The 23,076-nt window shown below is 42.4% G+C and overlaps 2 protein-coding genes and 1 long non-coding RNA gene across 3 annotated transcripts; 1 reads left to right on the top strand and 2 right to left on the bottom strand.

The window, feature by feature from the left end:
- Positions 1 to 1,691: 1,691 nt before the first annotated feature.
- Positions 1,692 to 23,013, bottom strand: eif3g (eukaryotic translation initiation factor 3, subunit G; the record flags this gene model as incomplete). The annotated part of the gene is made up of 10 exons (XM_082178492.1): positions 22,925 to 23,013; positions 12,037 to 12,165; positions 11,915 to 11,961; positions 10,988 to 11,076; positions 10,823 to 10,882; positions 2,803 to 2,907; positions 2,436 to 2,631; positions 2,238 to 2,345; positions 2,020 to 2,156; positions 1,692 to 1,802 (listed from the first exon to the last, which is right to left on the bottom strand). Exons 2-10 carry the CDS (start codon positions 12,057 to 12,059, stop codon positions 1,692 to 1,694), a joined length of 876 nt encoding a protein of 291 aa, XP_082034618.1. The 5' UTR covers positions 12,060 to 12,165; positions 22,925 to 23,013.
- Positions 12,090 to 16,256, top strand: LOC309505104. The gene is made up of 2 exons (XR_014208273.1): positions 12,090 to 12,229; positions 15,002 to 16,256. It is a non-coding gene; the product is annotated as an uncharacterized lncRNA (long non-coding RNA).
- p2ry11 (purinergic receptor P2Y11) lies at positions 18,107 to 23,067 on the bottom strand. Its single transcript, XM_082178483.1, has 2 exons — positions 22,925 to 23,067; positions 18,107 to 19,305 (listed from the first exon to the last, which is right to left on the bottom strand). Exon 2 carries the CDS (start codon positions 19,281 to 19,283, stop codon positions 18,378 to 18,380), a length of 906 nt encoding a protein of 301 aa, XP_082034609.1. The 5' UTR covers positions 19,284 to 19,305; positions 22,925 to 23,067; the 3' UTR covers positions 18,107 to 18,377.
- Between the last annotated feature and the right edge of the window lie 9 nt (positions 23,068 to 23,076).

Here is a 23,076-nt window from a genome sequence, read left to right as displayed (position 1 = left end):
TCCATTCATTCTGCACTCGCCCGCGAGCGCCCTCGCATGGATAGAGACGTGTTACTGCAACCAGTCCAGAACCCGGAAGTAAGCAGAGAGTGCCAATTCTCTTTATATTAGACATACTCTGTTAATAATCAGTTGTGTCTAGAAACAGGAGCGCCATGGCAGAGGGAGAGTGCCACAAAAAACGAAAGTATAAGACACATTTAACGCCAGACTACACGAAAGTGTACCCCTGTCTTATAAGAGTAAAACATAATGACAGTCTTGCACGCTGTACAGTTTGTAACAGTGACTTCAGCATTGCCCATGGCGGGTTAAATGATGATTGTAAAAGACATGTTGAGGTGAGTTCAACAAGTTTCATTTCATGTGCATATTATTCAGGCCGGCTAGTTGCCAAGGCTACATGAAAACAACAAACTCCTTAGACCTGTTTAAAGCTGCAATGGAATATAAATAAAAGCAGTTTACATTAATAGTACAAGCAGTTTATATAAATAGCAAATTTATAAAATATTTTAACAAAATTAACAAATAATTTCATGGGTCTATAGAAATTATATATATATATAATTATATGCTTTTATATCTTTTAGTGATATAATGTGGTGAAATGTTATTGCTGTCAGTCTTTTAACATTTATATCGTAAAAAAAATGTATTAAATGCTGAAAACACACAAATTTTAAAATGTTAAACTACTTCCATCTTACCTCACTCCTTTACCATTAAAACTGACACGTTGCGCTGGAATGTTCTGGATCTGTGAATGGAAACCTACCTTCTTTTATTTGATTGGTAATTATGGACTCCTTAGGACCACCTCAAACATCACTTAAAACTTTGTCATCCTAACGAGAGCAGCACGTTAAGTGCAGCATCAAAAATATCAAATGTATGATAATATGTCTATGGTGGTTTCAGCCCTGTCTTTAGTGATGTCCACCTTCAGACTGCCTCTATAGGACTGAACATTAAGAACATTTAACAAAGGCAGATCTGCATTTCCCTCAGATTTCTTCATTAGTTCCCTATTATTTGTAAGAGAATCCTTGCAAGTACTCCGGAAACAAGCTGATCAAAGACAAATTAAGGAACATAGCCACAACACATCAGACAACTGGATGTTTTATAATTTGCATTTATTTGAATCACTGCCTTATACAATTGGGAGAACAGCTCTAGACCTCCTGGAATATTTATGGAACTCCCTCAGTTGTTGGAGGGTCTGGAAAGACAAAGTAAAACATGATCAGATCAGAGAAAACACACCTGCTGCTCGATTTAGACTCTAAAGGCCCTGATATACTTCAAGTGAAATCGAAGAAAAAAAAGTTTGTTGGGAGAGTTTGAAACAGCTTGCCAAAGCAAACTTTGCTCCGACTGGTAAACCCCTTCAAACTACCATTGGTCAATGGCGATTACATACTAGGTAGGTTTTTCTCTGAATCTCTGACTTCTTTGACATGGAAATCTCTTCAAAAGAAGATATTTTGAAGAATGTCAGTAACCAGACAATTGACAGTAGCCACTGACTTCAATACTATGGACGAAAACTGGTTACCAACATTCTTCAAAATTATACTTTTGTGTTCAACAGGAGAAAGAAACTCATACAGGTTTGGAACAACATGAGGGTGAGAAAATGATGACAATTAATCCCTATCCCTTTAAATGAAGAGTTTCTAAAGGACTCACTTGGCCCATTCCACATTGAGAATGAGATGATCGTATCCAAAGCCCGACACCCCAGCGATGGCTCTGGCTGCGTCCTCACGGCGGTGGAAGCTGATGAAGGCAAAGCCCTGGAGTGATGGGGAAAGAAGTCATATGAATTTCTCCAGAAGAACAACTCACATGGTGCTTCATGTGTTTCTTACAGTGAAACAGTAATTTTAGAAAAACAAGTATGAGCAAATGTTTATTTTTAGGTGAACCATTAAGCTCATGTTCCTGTTTTTGTTCATGAGTAAATGAATCAACTTGGATCTTTTACTCCTCGTCGTGTTTCACATCTCTCACCTTAGACTGGCCTGTGTTCTTGTCCTTGGCCAGATAGATCCTAGAGATGGAGCCGAAAGGCCTGAAAAGCTCCTGCAGATCCGTCTCCCTGGTGTCCTCGGAAAGGTTGGTCACGCGGATTGTAGCATTATCATCCGCTGCAGAGAAAATACGAACACATTAGCATTAGCCTTCATGACTGAGAACATCAGTGTTGGAGATGAATCTCAAACACGCACCTCTGCGGTTAGGCTGCATGGACTCCCCTCTGCGAGTACCACCGTCCCGCAGGCTGGGGGGAACATACTTCCCAGTCTTGCTTTGGACTGGTTGGGCAGGCTCAGGCTCTAGATATCAAAACAAAATTACTGTTATATATATATACACAAATTTTTTTTTTTAAAGAATAATTGACACCAAAAATATGCTTAACATACCTGTACCCGCTGCCTTCTCCTTTTCTCCCGTGGACAGGCCCAACTGCTCGGCCAGTTCCTTCTGCATTGGACCGAGTGTGTCCTTGTACGGACAGCGAGTGGTCCAGTGATCCCCCTTACAGATACGGCAAGACACGATCTTCTGACCTTTCAGCTTGTTCATTGGGTCCTCGTCTTGGTCTTGAGCGTTCAAGTCCTGTAAAACAGCAGGGAGAATAATTTCAAGTTGCCATCGGTACAACAGAGAAGTGAAACGCGTCAAAGGACTGAAATATATCAGCTTGCATCAGATCAGAACTGACTCACAAAACACTTAAGTTTCTAAGTATGGATCAGTGCAAAAACTGGGAGTTCATCACCATCCTACCTCTTTACTGGAGATGAAGGTCATGAAGACGTCATCACTCACTGTAGTGGTGGCAACATTCGGACCTGGTTGGTCAAATTCAGAGTTGCCAAATTTCTTCCAGTTCTGTTGGGAAAAGACAATCAATCTCTCAAAAAATGTTTAATGGAGATATAAATAGGCCTGTCACGATTATTGATTAATTGTCTAATTGTGCAGTTTAAATTTCAATTACATTTTGCCAAAGAATATATAAAATAGGTTTGTTCCGATTCCGATACTAGTATCGGAAATGCCGTCGATACCAATAAAAATTCTGGCATCGGTATTCGCGAGTACATCTACCCATTTACCGATCCGATAACATTTTATTAAACAATACCTAGTTATGCACGCTAGCTTTGCTTAACGCTGCAAATTCTTCTTCGCTGCTCTAAACAGTGGTTGCTTGTGGCAACAGCACAAGAAGAAATGAAAACGCACGCAGTGTGAGTATTTCAGAATGGACCAACCAGCCAGTAAAACGGTGACATGTCTCATATGCCATACTGCATGTTCGAGGCACAAGTATTAGCAACACGGTTCGTTGGTCCATTTTTCCTACCGACCAAAATTTCGTTATTTCATAAGTAGGCGCGCGGCAAGCGCATATTGTAAGAGACGCTGGCGCCCAACATCAAATGGCAAACGTAATGAAAACGGAACAAAACTGCGCTACTCGTTATTTTGTGCTTCACGGACCATTAAACAGTTTGGAACAATGCAGCGCGAGCCGATCTTGATCAAGCTACACTGTTACTACACAGCGCTAAGAGATCCAGTAGAGAAAGCATTTGAATTCGCCACTGAAGTAAGTTAGTAACATCGCTGCGAAATCTAGTGAGAAGCATTCACATTTCTCCATTATTAACGGATCAAACAGCGCTGACGCGAAAACCAGAAACATTGTGCTTTCAAGTAACGTTACGTCGGTTTTATTTTAAAATTGCTGCCCTCAAATATTAATCTGAAATAAAATAAACCTTTGTTTATAACTACTACAATATTACATTTAATTTTTTTATAAAGAGCTGTTTTTGTTTTATATGTCAAGTATAGCTCCATCATTGGTCAAAGTAAAAAATGATCATACTTTATGATGTTAGTTTAATCAAGGTAAATCAAGGAAATTTATCTGCCATTTCTTTCTTTTTGCTGTATTGAAAACGTACCGAACCGTGACACCAGTGTATCTTATCGAACCGTGAATTTTGTAGACCGTTACACCCCTATTATATAACTTTTTAGATTCCTAGATTTATTTTATACAGTTATATTGTAAAACGTACTCGGTTACTAACGTAACCTCGGTTCTCTCTAGAAGAGGGACCGAGTACTGCGTAAGATATCTTACGCTCGGGGAAAATCCTTTTTCCGCGAGATATTGAAGCCAAAAATTATCCTTAATTTTGTTATAATGCAAAACGCGTTGCAGCAGCAATGCAGACATAGGCGAGACAGCTCGCGCGCCTATTGGCTGCTCTGCGGCAACTGCAGCAGCCTATCGAGCGAGGCCTGGCGTGACGTCAGACCCAATCAGGGCACTTCGCGCCCGCTACGTCACGTCCCGCCGAAATGGGCGTGGTCTAGGCCTATAAATATCGCTCGCAGGCAGCTATTATCTGGTTTTTCATCATCGAAGCAACCAGAGCGTGTGCATGCACGGCAAGATACGCAGTACTCGGTCCCTCTTCTAGAGAGAACCGAGGTTACGTTAGTAACCGAGTACGTTCTCTTACGAGAGGTCTCTCGTACTGCGTAAGATATCTTACGCTAGGGGACCCAGTGTAAAACGCCGTGCGTGCTGAGATCTGACACCAAAGACCCAAGGGCGAAAGCCCGGGGTACATATAGTGCACAATCACTCAGTGAACTCACAGAGAGTCCGGGAGAAGGAGGGGTGCAGCCTCACTTTCCACATAAAGTAGCGTCGAAGGGACGCAAATTTCATCATACAGACAGGGCGGGGTACGGCCTGAACTGATGGAAAAAATGTGGGTCTTACACAGTTTGCCCAACTTTAAACTGTCGAAAAATTGAGCTGTGCTCAGTAAACGCAGCATTCTGAGCTGAACGCATCAGGTCAGATAATACTGGTAGTCTAGACCGACAGCAGCCTGGCCTGCAGGGCGGGAACCTCTAGGTTATAGAACCTTATAAATGTAGACGGGGAGGCCCAGCCTGCCGCCATACAAATATCTTGCAAGGCAATCCCACTCGACCAAGCCCACGAAGAGGCCATGCCTCTTGTGGAATGCGCTCTGACACCCAAAGGGCACTGCATGCCCTTGGAGGCGTATGCCAGCGCTATAGCATCAACTATCCATCTGGATAGGCTCTGTTTCGACGCGGCTAGTCCCTTAGAACGTCCGCTAAACGAAACAAAGAGCTGTTCCGTCTGTCTGAAAACAGACGAGCGAGACACATAAGCTCGTAATGCCCTGACTGGGCAAAGGAGGCTCGCGTCTCTTTCCTCATCAGGGACCGGTAGGGCTGACAGAGAGATAATCTGCGCCCTAAACGGTGTGTTGAGGGATTTTGGAACATAACCGTGCTTAGGTTTGAGTATAACTTTTGAGTCATTGGGCCCAAACTCCATGCACGCCGCGCTCACAGAGAGCGCGTGCAGATCCCCTATGCGCTTCACCGAAGCGAGAGCCAGCAAAAACACCGTTTTGAAAGACAGGTGTTTCAAATCGATTGACTGTAAAGGCTCAAATGGCGCACCTTTCATGGCTTCCAGAACCGTAGAAAGGTCCCATACGGGGACTGAGGGAGGTCTGGGAGGATTCAGTCTCCTAGCTCCTTTAAGGAAGCGGATGACTAAATCGTTCCTTCCTATTGACTGACCAAGCGTTGTTTCTGAGAACGCTGCTATAGCCGCCACATAAACTTTGAGCGTGGAGGGGGCCCTGCCCCCATCCAACAGCTCTTGTAGGAAGGAAAGCACCTCCGTCACATCACAATTTGTGGGTGACACACCACGGGCTGTGCACCAGCCCGAAAACACTGACCATTTCGAAGAATAGAGTCGTCTTGTAGACGGAGCTCTAGCCTGCGTGATCGTGTTTAATACTCCTTTAGGGAGTCCAACATGTACCCGTTGATGGCCCAGACATGAAGGGACCATAGATCCGGGTGAGGATGCCAGATCGAGCCGCGGGCCTGTGAGAGGAGATCTCTCCTCACTGGTACTGGCCACGGGGCAGTACTTGCTAACTGCATCACGGCTGGGAACCAAGGTTGGTTTTTCCAGAGCGGTGCTACCAGCAGTACTGAGCATCCTTCTTCCCTGATCCGTTCTATCACCTGAGGCAGGAGAGAGACGGGGGGAAAAGCATAGAGCGGGCGGCGGGGCCACACATGGGCCAGCGCGCTCCTGCTCTTGGAGAAAAATTCTTGACAGTGAGCGTTTTCTTGAGACGCAAACAGGTCCACTTCCGCTCTGCCGAATTTCTTCCACAGCAGTTGGACTGTCTGTGGGTGTAGGGACCATTCGCCTGCCGGAACGTTGTTCCTGGACAGTCTGTCTGGTCCTATATTCATGATCCCTGGCACGTGCGCTGCTCTGAGCGAGCGCAGGTTGCACTGAGCCCATACCAGGAGGCGTTCTGCCAGCCTGTACAGTTTCTCGGATCTGATGCCGCCCTGGCGATTTATGTAGGATACCACAGACATGTTGTCCGAGCGGACCAAGACGTGGTGACCTTTTATTTGGGGACAAAAACGCGTCAGCGCGTTGTCTACTTCCAGCATTTCGAGGCAGTTTATGTGCAGGAGCTTCTCCCGTTCTGACCACTGGCCGAAGAACGGTCTGCCCTCGAGCAGCGCTCCCCATCCCGAGGTGGACGCGTCCGTGGACACCACTTTCACCCTCGAGGAAGTCCCCAGGCTTACACCTGATTGGTACCAGTCGTTCGCTTTCCAGGGTTTCAGCGCTGCAACGCATTTCTGATTGACCCTGAGGCGAAGCAAACCGGGTGCCCACGCTTTGCGTGGGACTCGCGCTTTCAGCCAAAACTGCAGCGGGCGCATGCGGAGCAGACCCAGCTGGAGTACTGACGATGCTGAGGCCATGAGACCTAGCATCTTCTGAAATCTTTTGAGCGGGACAGACGCGCCGCAGCGAAAAGAGTTCGCTGTGCGTCGAATGTCTACCGCGCGCCGTTGTGATAGTCGCGCTATCATGGATAGTGAGTCCAGTTCTGTGCCCAGGAAAGATATTTTCTGACTGGGTGACAGGGAGCTCTTCGCCCAATTGACACTCAGACCCAAATCCTCGAGGTGATCGAGTAAAATGGTCGTGTGTTCTATGAGCACTGCGCGAGATTGCGCTAGAATCAGCCAATCGTCCAAATAATTCAGCACTCGCATGCCTCTCATTCTGAGGGGTGCGAGCGCCGCGTCCATGCACTTCGTAAATGTACGGGGTGCTAGGGACAAGCCGAACGGCAGGACTGTGTACTGATATGCCTGGCCCTCGAAGGCGAATCTCAAAAATCGCCTGTGACGTGACGCTATCTGTATTTGAAAATACGCGTCTTTCAGATCTATTGACACAAACCAATCTCCTTGGCGAATCTGCACAAGGATTTGCCTGGTCGTGAGCATCCTGAACTGTCGCTTCACAAGCACTTTGTTCAGTTGCCTTAGATCTAGTATGGGTCTGAGACCCCCGTCTTTTTTCGGTACCAGGAAGTATCTGCTGTATAGCCCTCCTTCGCTCTGATCTTGAGAGAGGGGTTCTATGGCCCCTTTTCTCAATAGTTTCGTCACTTCGGCTCGAAGTAGATGTGCTACTTCTGTTTTTACCGTGGTCTCGACGCGCGCCACATAGCGGCGAGGGCGTCGGCGAAACTGCAGCGAATAGCCTCTTTTTATAATGTTCAGCACCCACTTCGAAACCCCGGGCAGCTTTGCCCATGCGTCTGCATGGATAGCTAGGGGTCGAATACGAAGCGCGCTCCGCTCGCTCAGCGATGGAGAAGCTTCTGTGTGCTGTAACACAAGCGTGTCGCTCGTGACATTTGAGGCATGGGGCGCGCTGATGACAGCGGGCAGATTGCCCGCGCTCGACTCCTCTACGGTGGTTAACCGCGAGGGGGAGGGCTGGGCGGTTCCCGTGGGAACTGTCATGTCTATGTGTGGATGTGGGCGCGGGACAGCGGGCACATTTATCACACCGAAAACATCGTTCGCTTGCGTGAAGCGAGTGCACGTTGGTTTCGTTTTTACAGAAACCGTGAGACATGCGTAACGTGGTGTTAGTGGGCACTGGGTAGTGGGCACATTCACCATGTTTGAAGCGCAACCGACCTGAGTCGGTTTTATGTGCGCGGGCCCTGTGTGACAGGCTGTGCTTATGTGTAGGGATGGGCACTGGGCAGTGGGCATTCTTACTACACACGAAACACCATCGGCCGTGGCCGGGACACCAGAAAATACGCTCTTTTGGGGATTTATCTGGGTAGCCGTGAAAACGGCATTTGTGTGCAGGCAAGCGGGTGACAGAACCGACTTGTTGGCTGCAGAAAACACTGGAACAGTCACATTTTCTGGAACTGGACGAGCGAATAGCTTTGGTGTGAGTCCGGCCGCAGCGGGACTGGAACACCGTCGTTTTCCTAGCTGTGCTAGGACGACTTCGGGGCCTCGGGCTTCACCGTAACCTTAGGTCGCGGGCCGCGTCCTGCGGGGCGGCGACCGGATGAGCGGGAGCGCGGTCTCGCGCTTCTGGCCTGGCGGCGCTGTGAAGTGGAGGCAGTGGACGGTGGCTGTGGCTGTGAGCTCTGAGCAGACGGTTTCGCACGGCCTGCTGCAGAGCTGGAGCGCTTCGGGAGGAAGTGCTTCATAGCCTGAGACGCTTTCTGTACCTCTGCGAATCTCTCCGCGAAATCTTTGACGGAGGATCCGAAGAGGCCTGCGGCGGAAAGCGGGGCGTCGAGGAACGCGGTGCGCTCAGACTCGGCCATTTCCGAGAGCGTCAGCCATAGATGTCTCTCAGACACGGTGAGAGAAGCCATAGTCCGTCCAATGGCTTGCGCTGCGGACTTAGTAGCACGAAGGGCGAGGTCCGTGGCACTCCTTAAGTCCGGCACGCAGATCGCGTCAGGTCCTTCCTCATCCAGCTTACGGAGGAGATCGGCCTGGAAGATCTGGAGCGTTGCCATGGTATGCAACGCTGACGCAGCTTGCCCGGCGGCGGAGAAAGCGCGGTGGAGCAAGCTCGACGTCGTGCGGCAAGCTTTAGAGGGTAGGGCCGGCTTAGCGCGCCGTCCAGCGGAGGGCGGGCATAAATGGGCCGCTATCGCCTCTTCAACCGGCGGCAGCGAGAGGTATCCTTTGTTCTTGGCATCGTCAACGGCGGAGAATGCCAAAGAAACAGCAGGACGCACTCTAGCAGAATAGGGGGCGCTCCAGGACTTGGCGACTTCTTCGTGTAACTCAGGAAGAAAAGGGCGCCGGCCTGGACACAGGTGAAGCGCGCTCCCCAGGCAGGAAAAATCCATCCAGCCGGTTGTGAGCGGGCTGCTCAGGCGAAGACCACTCGAGGCCGAGGCTCGCCGCGGCCTGTGCGAGTACTCGCATGAGTTCCGTCTCTATGGAAGCTCTCTTGCCTGACGAAGTGCGGGCAGGGGGCGCGGGGTCCTCAGAGCCCGCCCAATCCTCACTGCCTGACGCCAGGATAGAGCAGGAATCATCCTCTCCCAGCAGGGCTTCCTCATCCGCGATATCAACGGAAGCGGCGGCAGACGGCGGCCGCTGTCCGTCAGGAAGCGAAATAGAAGAAGCCGGGGAAGCAAGCGGGCGAACCGGCGAGCTTTGGCGGCTGAGGGAGGGTTCCGGGGCCCGCTGGGCACGGCGCTTTTTACGGCGCGACGCCGCGGCGGGCGGGGGAGCAGTCTCGGTGAAGACGGCTAGGCGAGTCCTCAGAGTCGCCATTGCCATCAGCTCGCAGTGAGGGCATCCGCCGTCAGCGAGCGCGAGAGCTGCATGTTCCTCACCCAGGCAGGAAACGCAGATCACGTGGCGGTCCCCGTCGCTGAGTGTGGCTCTGCACGAGCCGCAGGAAGGCATCTTTAAAAAGACGCTAGCTCTTTTAGAAATGTGTGTCGCAGCGGCGACACACACACACAGAAATACAGTGTAATAAAAGAGAAGGATATAAGCGCCGGAAGCGCAGCAGGAAGGCAGGAAGGCGGCGCGGCCAGCGACTTCAGTGACTCGTCCCGCTGAAGGTGCTCTCTCTCGACGGCGCGGCTCCTAATCCAGCTCCAGCGATGCGTGTGCTTCGCTTGAAGGATGAAAAATCAGATAATAGCTGCCTGCGAGCGATATTTATAGGCCTAGACCACGCCCATTTCGGCGGGACGTGACGTAGCGGGCGCGAAGTGCCCTGATTGGGTCTGACGTCACGCCAGGCCTCGCTCGATAGGCTGCTGCAGTTGCCGCAGAGCAGCCAATAGGCGCGCGAGCTGTCTCGCCTATGTCTGCATTGCTGCTGCAACGCGTTTTGCATTATAACAAAATTAAGGATAATTTTTGGCTTCAATATCTCGCGGAAAAAGGATTTTCCCCGAGCGTAAGATATCTTACGCAGTACGAGAGACCTCTCGTAAGAGAACTAAAATACCTTTTATAAAATAATTCTATCAATTCATACAGGGCTAGTATGAATTGCAGCTGTATAGATACACACCCAGGTATCGGATTAGTACTCGGTATCGGCCGATACCCTGAGTCCAGGTATCGGAATCGGTACCGGGAAGGGAAAAAGGGTATCGGAACATCTCTAATATAAAATTAACTGTTGTAAAGTACACAAAACAACCTCTAAGTCTTATATAAATATTAATTTCATAGCATTTAAGTAGAACATGTGAACCCAGTTTATCATTTTAAAAGGTAAAAATATAAAATATACGACAATTAATCATCAGCACAAAATTCATGATCGTGACAGGCCTAGATATGAATATATTAAAGACAAATGAAGACATACCTTCCTCCTGGCAACTGCTTTGGAGGCCTTCCGTGTCTCAATTTTAAACGTCCTGATAATCTGACCAGACGAGCAACGAATAAATATGAAACCTTTATGAAATTTTTCTGAAACCTTTTCACAAGTACTATAATTATACTATAAAGAATATAAAACTCTACTGACCTTAACCTTCTGGCCATCTTCATCTATCTTGTATTCTGTGGCAGTCTTGATGTTACCTTTGACGGTCTCTTTTGGCGAAGGAAGTGAACCTGTTGAGAAATATTCTATGTAAACTGATCCCTTATAGATGCGTTACTATGGTTAGTTCACATGGCAGGTCAAGCAGAACATTAAATTAATTGACTGCATGGAATATTAGTATGTTTTGTGTTGTCATATATCCAAGTGAACTGTAAAAAAAACTTACAGATTATTTAAATAGTGGGAAAAAATTTTAACCTTCTTTCCACATCTATTTTTTATTTTTTTACTCAATTTGCCTAATTGTCACTACTGACAAGTAAATAGTATATTATAGTACATTGAACAGTACCGTTTAATATGGCAAAGAAGTACAGTACAATATATATTATAGCTGGGTGTAGTATAGCTACATATGCATATATATATATATATATGAAGAGTTCAGATGCAAAAGCCTCTAAGTGCCATCTGAAATTTTCTTCTAGAATGATAATTTTTATCAAGCTCGTATATTTAAGTTCAGTAATTTCACTTAAATGACAACTAATAGGTCATTTTCATTGCCATTTAAGTGAAATTACTGAACTTAAATATACGAGCTTGATAAAAATTATCATTCTAGAAGAAAATTTCAGATGGCACTTAGAGGCTTTTGCATCTGAACTCTTCATATATATATATATATATATATAGTATAGTAGCCACAGTATAAAGCACCAGCTGACTTCTTCAGTCAGGCATCCTGCTCACTTCCTGTACTTTTCACAATAATCAGAGTGTTTATATATCTGTAAAGCATGTTCTCATATGGCTTCATGTAATGAGTGTATTTTAATGAAAGAGTGTGTGTTAAACACGTGTGTGTGATGATATTTAAGCGCAGGCTGCGCTGCGGCCTCGTACCTTCATCTCCCTCCTCCTCTACCTGATCAGCCCAGCTCGGCTTTGAGCTGTCGAAAAACACAAGTCATTATATGCCTATTAAACAGCAGTAAGAGTCAGTAAAAACGATATGAAAAACTTACTCGTCGAATTCGATCGACGGCATCTTTACGGGTAGCGTTGAGCCTCGAGAGGAAGCGTTTCCCGGGACAGTCAGCGGTGGTCGAGAGCACGCGCTGCGCTACAGCGACCCCTGTGCGCGCGGAGGACGACTGCAGGCGTGAGGGGGGGGGGGGGGGGGAGGGGGAGGTGAAGAAGAGCGATTGAAGAGAAGGAGTAAGGGGAGGCTGCAGACCTGGAGCCGGTAGATCTACGCCCCTAGCAGTTTTACGCCCCTGGCAGTTTTACGCCCCTGCTGTTCCTGATGCGTCCAGTAGGGGGAGGCTGTACATTGACACGAATTGATTGAGGTATAATAAATAATCCGCTAAAGTTATTGTTGTTTAGCAATGATGCAACATTTATTATTTATAAACGAATAGCTTGATAGAGCTAGGTAGTTATCAATTCATTTCTTTATATCAATGGATAGGTCTATCATTTATTTCGAGAGACAAAAAGTTCTGGACGGTCAGGTTGATGTTCTGTCTGGCTTAAATGTATAAGTTATAGCTGACCACGTGTAAGTTTAGCTGCCCCTAGTCTTCTCTACTCATTTTCAAAATTAATTTTCTTTTGTTGCCCGTCTTTATCTTGCCTCTTCTGGTAAGACTCCTTTACTTTCTGGTTTGAGTTGTTTCTTATAAAATGAGATGATCTAACTATCTCATTTATATCTAAATATAAATTTTTCTTAAAATAGCGTACTGATCTGGATTAAAATGTAGGCTGTGTGCACTTAAAGTGGGATTTATCACACTCTGTCTTTGCCAAGTAACTTGCATGATGCATCCCATAAAGGTGTGTGTTTGCTTTAGCTATGGAAATCTCTCTCTCTCTCTCTCTCTCTCTCTCTCTCTCTCTCTCTCTCTCTCTCTCTCTCTCTCTCTCTCTCTCGAAACTTTTATAAACTATAAACACCCATCTCTTTTTTAACTGCATTCCAAACCAATAGCTTCTCTAGTAAATAAATGACTTACAGAGACATACAAGGACATGTTTTTAATGTCATTTTTTACATTTTCTCTGCACAGTCCATCATCAGTGGCCAAAAGAAATCAAAGTGTCTTGACACTTTTTCCAAAAGTGTTCCACCAATAAGTACCTGTGCCGTTGTACTTTGAAGATCAGGAGCAAATTGATGCAATCCACACTCATCTGACATAAATTCTGGCCAACACACACACACACACACACACACACACACACACACACACACACACACACACACACACACACACACACACACACACACACACACACACACACACACACACACACACACACACACACACACACACACACACACACACACACACACACACACAGTGACTAGATCAAATTCACCATGGATGTCCTTTTTATATTTTTTTTAAGTTTAGCTTTTTTTTAATGAAATACACACATGAAATGCAAATTAAAAAGGCAGTTTGTGTTCTCGTAACACTTTCTTTTATGTGGTCTGTGACTCATGGGGTCAGTGATTCTGCTGGGTCTCCAATAAGTATTATAGTTTATCTCAGTTGCTTTGGTGCATTTCTCAGATCACACCTGAAATCACATCATCTTTCACTTGTGCACATCATAAAAGCAATTTCTCATTTTATACAAATTGCAAATGCTTTGGTATACATTCATGCAATTCATAATGTACAACTGTCTGCTGTTTCCTACATTATCAACTCTTTATGTCATGTTGATCAAAATATAGGCCTATTATGCTATTTCTCTGTTGAATTGTCATACTCAAAACATCTAGGCATTAGTTCCTTGCATAAGTCATTAAATGCAAAATGGCTGACTAGTTGTCATAAACTGTTAATCATGTTTTCAATACATTTCTATTACACTTTATTTTGTAAATGTGTCCTGAACTGATGAATTGCGGAGGTGTATTTAGAATTTCACTAATGAAGGAAAAAATGAATTGATATAATGAATAATGATGAAATGTACAAAAGCAACTGTGATAAAAAATTAAGGATTCAGGAATTTTATACAAAATTTAACAGTGAGTCCTGCTGCTTTTGAATTTGACAAAATCAAATTCACCATGGAGGTCCTTTTTACATTTGTTTGTTTAATTAAATTTTATTTTTTTATCAGTGAGCAGAAGCACTTTGACAGGAGGATAGAAAAACAGTTAAAGCAGAGTGGCAAGCCATAGGGGAGTCATCATAATTCATAAATGGTGTTGATAAATAATGTTTTTGTGAACAAAAATATTGTCTCTTTCTTATAAATGGCCCTTGGAATTTTAGAAAAGGGATAAATTGTGTTTGTCTTCATAAAATGCTAGGACACTGTTTTGTAGCTGTATGATGACTAAGTGAATAGTACAGCAGATATTTAATCGAGAATCCACATGATTACACGGTGCTGTATGTCTAATGGGCTAAATATGTTTAATATCTAATTGTAACTTTATATAAATTCACAACAACATATTTCACTCAGTCTCCTGTATAAAAACATACAGTGAATATTCTATTATTATTAATTAGTATTATTATTATTACTATTTATTCAATATCAATGTATTCAATATTCAATTAACTATTCTATAGTAGGTCATATATCATTACTTGTCATCTGATCCAACTATGTGTGTTATTTTTTAATTCATGAAAACAAATAGTCTTCTGTATAGGCTGAGTGAAGCCCAACCTAATATCTAGAGATTTTTTAATCCATAGTGCAGTGCAGATTTATACTAAAACGTTTAATATTTAAATTAACAAAAACCACAAATTCGGGCAAAATATATGAACTGGACGGTTATTATTGTGTAAGTTTTGAGCATCGATTTAATGGTGTTATTTCGCAGCATATCCCCCTACTGGACGCATCAGGAACAGCAGGGGCGTAAAACTGCCAGGGGCGTAAAACTGCTAGGGGCGTAGATCTACCGGCTCCAGGTCTGCAGCCTCCCCATATAGGAGTGAAGAGAAAGTGTGCTAAAATTAAATCTATCTACGTAGGGACATACGGAAATGCCATTACAAAAATGTTAACTAACCTCAAAAATGTAATAGCAACCACAACTTTTCGGCAACACTTTACAGGTTCGTTAGTTAAAATTAATTATTAGTTAGCATGAACTAAAAATGAACTGCACTTGTGCATTTATTAATCTTTGTTAATGTTAATTTCAACATAAAATCTTGTTAACATTAGTTAATGCACCGTGAACTAACATTAACAAACACTGAACAGCTTTGTATTAACTAACATTAACAAAGATTAACAAAGATTACAGTAACAAATGTATTCCTCATGGTTAGTTCATGTTAGTTAATACATTAACTAATGTTATAATGAACCTTATTGTTAAAGTGTTACCAACTTTTCCTATGAAATGCAAAACATTATTTTAAGGTCAGGGAATATTTTCTCTAAAGCTGCTTTAAATCAATATGTATTGGGAAATTGGCTATATAACAAACTTTACTTAACCCTGCAAAAGCCTGACAATATGAAATAATAGTCAGAAATATATAATTATTTGAAATTAAACAGTTTATTGATCCTATAGACAAACTATAAAATAAAAAAAGGGTTTGCGTATGTTATTTTGTTGCGCATCATATTTCATCCATTAGCATACAAATACTAATCTTAGATGATATTTAAATGCCTATTTTTATGATCAAAGCGCTGTAGCTTTGACAAACATATAATGCAATACAATATGGTTGAGCGATAAACAAATACTTGTTCCTCAAAAGCCTGATATGTCATCTTTGATACCCTCATTTTAACGTTTTATTTATTTTTTAAATGGATAATCAAGTAAATCTAATTTGCTTCATTCCAGTAAGTGTTCATCTTGAAATATTACTGACAATATAAAAGTTATTATGTTTACATTATAAAAATCATTAAAATCATTGTATATTTGTATCACAATCTGAAGGGGGACGTTTTTAGATTTATACTAAAACTATTAGACGACAGAAGTCATGCAGTAGATTATGTGCAACAGGTTTTTCAGCAAAGTAAATTTGCATATTAAATATGATACAGCAGGCTTTTAAGGTTCACTTGAGTTATACATTAAACAATATTAGCTTTGAAGTCCAATGAAAGTAATATTGTAAATGGCAATGTACTGGAATATTATTGGAGCTCAATATACCCCAAATCTACAATTTTTAAAAAGAAGTGCTTTTCTGGGTAATGTAGGGCTAATATTTATTTATGATACTTAAAAAAATAAAAAATAAAAAATGTATATACATATATAGCCTATATATATATATATATATATATACACTGCTCAAAAAAATTAAAGGAACACTTTGAAAACACATCAGATCTCAATGGGGAAAAATGTCATGCTGGATATCTATACTAATATGGACTGGGTAATGTGTTATGAACGAAAGGATGCCACATCGTTTGATGGAAATGAAAATGATCAACCTACAGAGGATTGAATTCAAAGACACCCCGGAAATCTAAGTGAAAAAATGATGTAGCAGGCTTGTCAATTTTGCTGAAATTTCATTGCAGCAACTCAAAATGGTACTCAGTAGTCTGTATGGCCCCCACGTGCTTGTATGCATGCCTGACAACGTCGGGGCATACTCCTAATGAGACGACGGATGGTGTCCTGGGGTATTTCCTCCCAGATCTGGACCAGCGCATCACTGAGCTCCTGGACAGTCTGAGGTGCAACCAGGTGATGTCAGATGGACCAAAACACAATGTCCCAGAGGTGTTCTATTGGATGTAGGTCAGGTGAGCGTGGTGGCCCTTCAATGGTATCATTCCTTCATCCTCCAGGAACTGCCTGCATGATCTCGCCACATGAGGCCGGGCATTGTTGTGCAACAGGAGGAACCCAGGACCCACTGCACCAGCATAGGGTCTGACAATGGATCCAAGGATTTCATCCCGATACCTAATGGCAGTCAGGGTGCCATTGTCTAGCCTGCAGAGGTCTGTGCATCCCTCCATGGATATGCCTCCCCAGACCATCACTGACCCACCACCAAACCGGTCATGCTGAACGATGTTACAGGCAGCATAACATTCTCCACGGCTTCTCCAGACCCTTTCCTGTCTGTCACGTGCTCAGGGTGAACCTGCTCTCATTTGTGAAAACCACAGGGCACCAGTGGCGGACCTGCCAATTCTGGTGTTCAATGGGAAATGCCAATCGAGCTCCCTGGTGCTGGGCAGTGAGCACGGGGCCCACTAGAGGACGTCGGGCCCTCAGGCCACCCTCATGAAGTCTGTTTCTGATTGTTTGGTCAGAGACATTCACACCAGTGGCCTGCTGGAGGTCATTTTGTAGGGCTCTGGCAGTGCTCATCATGTTCCTCCTCGCACAAAGGAGCAGATACCGGTCCTGCTGATGGGTTAAGGACCTTCTACGGCCCTGTCCAGCTCTCCTAGAGTAGCTGTCTGTCTTCCTGGAATCTCCTCCATGCTCTTGAGACTGTGCTGGGAGACACAGCAAACCTTCTGGCAATGGCACGTTGATGAGCCATCCTGAAGGAGCTGGACTGCCTGCGCAACCTCTGTAGGGTCCAGGTATCGCCTCATGCTACCAGTAGTGACACTGACCCTAGCCAAATGCAAAACTGGTGAAAAACAGTCCGAAAAGATGAGTAGGGAAAAAAATGTCAGTGGCCTCCACCTGTAAAACCATTCCTGTTTTGGGGGTTGTCTCACTGTTGCCCATCTAGTGGACCTGCTGTTAATGTCATTAACACTAAAGCAGCTGAAACTGATTACCAACCCCCTCTGTTACTTAACTGACCAGATCAATATCCCAGGAGTTTAACTGACTTGATGATATTCTCTGATTAAAAAGTGTTCCCTTTATTTTTTTGAGCAGTGTATATATATATATATATATATATATATATATATATATATACATATTATTAATTTTAGTATCATAAATAAATATTAGCCCTACATTATAGTTTATATGTATATAGACAAATCACCAACATTTTGGATCTAAATACATTTGCTTTAGCACAATTTTTGCTTCATCTGATCCCCATCTGTTATGCACTCAAATTCTTCAATTGCGTCTCCTCTTAAATATCTTTAATTGGTATTTTTTTGCAGCTTCAAACACATATCAAGCATTTTAATTGTCAGTTACAGTCATAAATGTTCTTATTTGCATACACAAATACAAATTTCTGAATACAAAAATAACACAAGGAAAATGTTTCTCATTTGTCTATGTGGTTTGTGGTTTTCAGACGTACAAGAACAGAGTACAAGCTTTAGCAGAAAATCGTCATTCAGGATGTCACTGCGTGAGGTTTTGGCAAAAGATATACTGAATGTATGAAGGTTAGTCATCCGAGCTCCTTCCACAGCAAGCTGTTCGTATGCTGTCAAACACAGCCATGTACAAAAGCGGATGTAAGCACATGTTCAGGGTGGTCAGGCCTTTTGACACTTGATATGAATTATACACCCAGAGGTTGTTGTAATCTTTCATCGACTTCAAATGCTCGTGGTACGTCTGCAGAACGTGATAGGGCACAAATGACGTGGCGTAAAGGATGCAGACCAGAGCGACCAACAGAGCTACTTTCCTCTTCTCAAGAGTGGTTATGTTTTTATTTTTCAGAATGGTCCAAATCACACCTAAATAAGACCCAAAAGTAACTACCATAGGAATCATGCAGCCTACAACCATAAGAAATACCTTGTACTTAAAGTGGGAACCGCGCATGCTTTCATCATGGCATGAGACACAAAGAGTGTAGTTTTTTATCGGTTCGATTCCAGCAAATTTTAAGACTGGCGATGAAGCGATGATCACGATGGCCCACGTAAGCACGCTTGCTATCTTTGCATGTTTAGAGCTCACGTAGCTCCGGGTGAAGAATGGGTAAACTATGGCGACATATCTGTTGACGCTGATGCACATGATGAAGAATATGCTGACGTAGAGGTTGCAGTTGAAGAGGAAGCGTTCAATTTTGCATGCAGCATCTCCAAAGGTCCAGTTCTTATTTTTGGCATAGTAAATGATGAGCAAAGGCAAGGTCAGGACGTAAATAATGTCACAGATGACCAGGTTACAGGAGAACACTACTCCAGTGTGCCAGTTCTGCCTTTCTTTGGTCACCAGGAGCCACAGGGCAAAAACATTCCCCACCAGAGCCACACACATCTCAATGCCATACATGGGGGGGAGGAGGAGGATTTGAAACTTATATAGGCCTGCTATGTCTGAACTGTTGCTCATTGTCTCTGGTGTTCTCTGACCCCTAAAAAATACAAACAGAGTTGGTAATGTCACTTAATAACTCATTATTTTTTACATCGGAAATGAATAAATCAAAAACTTACTAAAACGAACACGCTGACTTTTTGGGACTTTAGCTTATTCACCGTATCCCCCAGAGTTAGATAAGTCCATTATACCCTTTTCATCTCCGTGCGTGCCGTAACTCTGTCTGACGCATCCACCGCTAGCCTAGCTTAGCACAAAGACTGGAGGTAAACGGCTCCAGCTAGCATACTGCTCCCAATAAGTGACAAAATAACGCCAACATTTTCCTATTTATATGTTGTGATTTGTATAGTCACAGCGTGGACAAATAACAAGGTCACATGAGACACAGCCGCCATCTAACCATATACATACTGGGAACTATATTCTCAGAAGGCACTGCTACTTGGGCAGAGTGATTTACTCCAACTCTGAGTGAACTCTCTGCTCCTCCCCACGTGGCTTCTCAGGTGCTGCGAGCAAATCACTCCGCAGAAGTAGCAGTGCTTCGCCTTCTGAGAATATAGTTCCCAGTATTTTTACGGTTAGATGGCGGCTGTGTCTCATGTGACCTTGTTATTTGTACACGCTGTGACTATACAAATCACAACACGTAAATAGGAAAATGTTGGCGTTATTTTGTCACTTATTGGGAGCAGTATGCTAGCTGGAGCCGTTTACCTCCAGTCTTTGTGCTAAGCTAGGCTAGCGGTGTGTGCTTCAGACAGAGTTACAGCACGCACGGAGATGAGAAGGGTATAATGGACTTATCTAACTCTGGGGGATACGGTGAAAAAGCTAAAGTCCCAAAAAGTAGGCGTGTTCCTTTAAAGGCACACTATGTAATTTTTCACCACTAGAGGTGGTTTATTCAAAAACAAAGGCGTAGTAAAGCCATTATGCTCTATTTATAATTAGTTGTAGTTCCACTGTTGGACACTGGGTGGAGTGTGGGTTTAATAGGTATATAGGTAGACAGAAAGCAAGTAAAGTCAGGTGTAACTAATGAGGGAGGCAAACCATTTTGGACCGTGTCAGGGTCGTATGTGGAAATGCTAACTTGTGGATTATAATGTGTTTTGGCATCGGAACTGACAAATAAAGGGATAAATGCAGTACTGGACTGGAAGCATCTTGTTTGGATCTCACGCATCAGAAATAATCCTACAACACCTCTAAGGGACAAGAAGGTCATTGTCGCTACACCTGTAATGTAATAAAGATTTATTAACGTTACGAAAGCCGTTGGAGCAAAACGAGGCCGCTGGAGCGATTGCTAATGAGAGACAAGCATAACACACAAAAACGAGATTTAAACAAAAATACTGTGTTGAGCTGTATAACAATGATTCGTTTTCTGTCAATGAATGTATCCAAACAGTTGCTTACCTGTCTAATAAAACACATAATATTTTAAAGCGCTTTTGGTGTTTCTACAAAATAAACAGAAATCGAGGGTAACACGGTTATGATGTCATATAGGCGATGCACGGACACGGTCTGTGTCCTGGTTAAAACTGCGTATTTCTCTGGATTTAAACATCCTTAGAAACATTTGGGATAATTTAAGTACACAAATCAACAAAATATATAACATTGTTCTAGTGGTTTTTCGATATTTTGATCCAAAAATCTCACATAGTGCTCTTAAGCCAGACAATGACTTTCTTCTAGAGTTGCTTTACAGCCAAAACAATCTTTGTTGCATTAAACCTTGTGCGTCAATTAAAAAAGGTTACACATAGGTCCATAGAGGACAAAAATGTCCGTGTCAAAAACTGTCATAAAAATGTGAAGCTTGTGAGTACAGACTTAAGTTTGGTCTCATTTTAAAGAAGACCCCTGAGAAACAAAAAAGTTAACCCAAAAAAAGTTATAGAGGTTTAAGTTTATAAAAATGATTTACCAACACACCCAATTATAGCTGCATAATTTATCCAATATAAATTTATCCATATAATATGCAGAAGCAAAAAACAGGAATAAAGCGAGTATTTGCTTTAAAGGCCAAACCTTATATATATATATATATATATATATATATATATATATATATATATATATATATATATATGCTCAATAAAAAACGTTACAAATTAAAGGCCAAACCTCAAAAAATGGCACAATCTGGTAACATTTTTTTTTTACTATTTTAAACTAGTCTAATCTCCCAACAGAATGAAAGCCTATTAACAAAGATTGCATCATTTTATAGTTAAATGGCCCTAGGATAAAAAAATTGCAGTTTTAATGGGTTTCAGTAAGGGCATCCTTAAGATACTGACTGGAACTATTTTAGTGGAAAATAAATGTATTACAGGAAATAGTAAAATTCCAAAAAAAATACACACCTGTGCCAAAACACAGACTAAATGATCCACAAACAAAAACTGAAAAAGACAAAAATGTCCATAAGGTCGCAGAAAGTGTTCATTTGTAAAGCCGCTCTGAAACAATCTATATTGTAAAAAGAGCTATAGGCCTATAAATAAAGGTGACTTGACCAGTTATTTGGTTGTTTGACACAAACTTGTGAATCCGAGCTGTATGTCTACACTGTAAACAATTATATGATCAGAAAGTTAACACATTTTTACATTGCTTTTACTCAATTAAAATGTCAAGAAATTTAAAACTTTAAGTTATACAAAATTGAACTATGAGGTTCTAAAATAAACTTACAATAATACTTTTACAGTATAGGCCTATTTAACTTGGTTCGTTTATTTCTACATATACACTTTTTAAGATTTCAAGTTGTATAAATGAACATGAATTGTTTTGCATTGTTAGTTAACACCTAATGCATTAACTACTGTTCGTTAATTAATCGCTACCTTCTTGTTTATGATTCAACTCTTTACTCTGATTCTAGTTTTTTTGTACCATGCATTTTTAAAAATTAAAAAAAAGTTTGTTAAAGCCAACAAAATACTTTTACATAACATTTTACAATTAGAAACTTAACTTAGTTTATAAAAGATGTAATGATTAAAAAAAGACATGACTACCTAGTCTTGTAATTCAGAGAGATACATCACATCTGCACTGCAGTTAGCAAAGTTGTTTTAACTAAAAACAGCTCGACCCATGCATTGCAAAACTCTTGCAAAAATTCACACCCAAAGGCGGTTTATGATGAGATGGAGAATGTATCTGCATTGCTTTGTTTCTAATGTTTTTTGTTTTAAAATAGAAGTTAATGAATTTAATAATTTGCAGCGAATTTAAACAATATTTCACCAAATTTGGAAACATAGGGCTAAGAACTCTTAATGGGTTTAAATGGCTACAACAATTTCACCAAATACGATTCAAGCACAAATACCTTAATGTATTCAAACCAATAAATCCACATCAAGTACAGTTATATATCAATTACCCTTTACTCAACTGAGACATGTAATAACATGTTAATACAATGTAACATAGGCTACCTGTACTGAGCACATATACACGAGGAACACAACAGAAACAAGCCTTGCTTTTATATTATCCTCTGCAGTTTTTTTTTTATTGTATGGAATAGTGTATAAACATTAAAATCAAATCAAATAAATCAACATTTGATAAAAATCCAAAAAAAAAAAATCAAACAAGCTTATAAAACTTACCAAGTATCTCCGCTTTACTAAATACCCCGACAGTCTGCCTTGAAACTGTCAAACTTCCTGTCTCACGCAAAGGGTACACTTTTTTTTTTTTTTTTTTTAGAGAACAATGTGTGAAATCACTCATGCAAGCACAGACAAGCACACGAGTGCTC

Source organism: Leuciscus leuciscus, assembly GCF_965113295.1.
Source record: "Leuciscus leuciscus genome assembly, chromosome: 1".
In the NCBI taxonomy this organism is placed as follows: Eukaryota; Metazoa; Chordata; class Actinopteri; order Cypriniformes; family Leuciscidae; genus Leuciscus; species Leuciscus leuciscus.
Note: the sequence above shows the minus strand (reverse complement) of the source record. Positions and strands in the feature narration are given on the sequence as shown.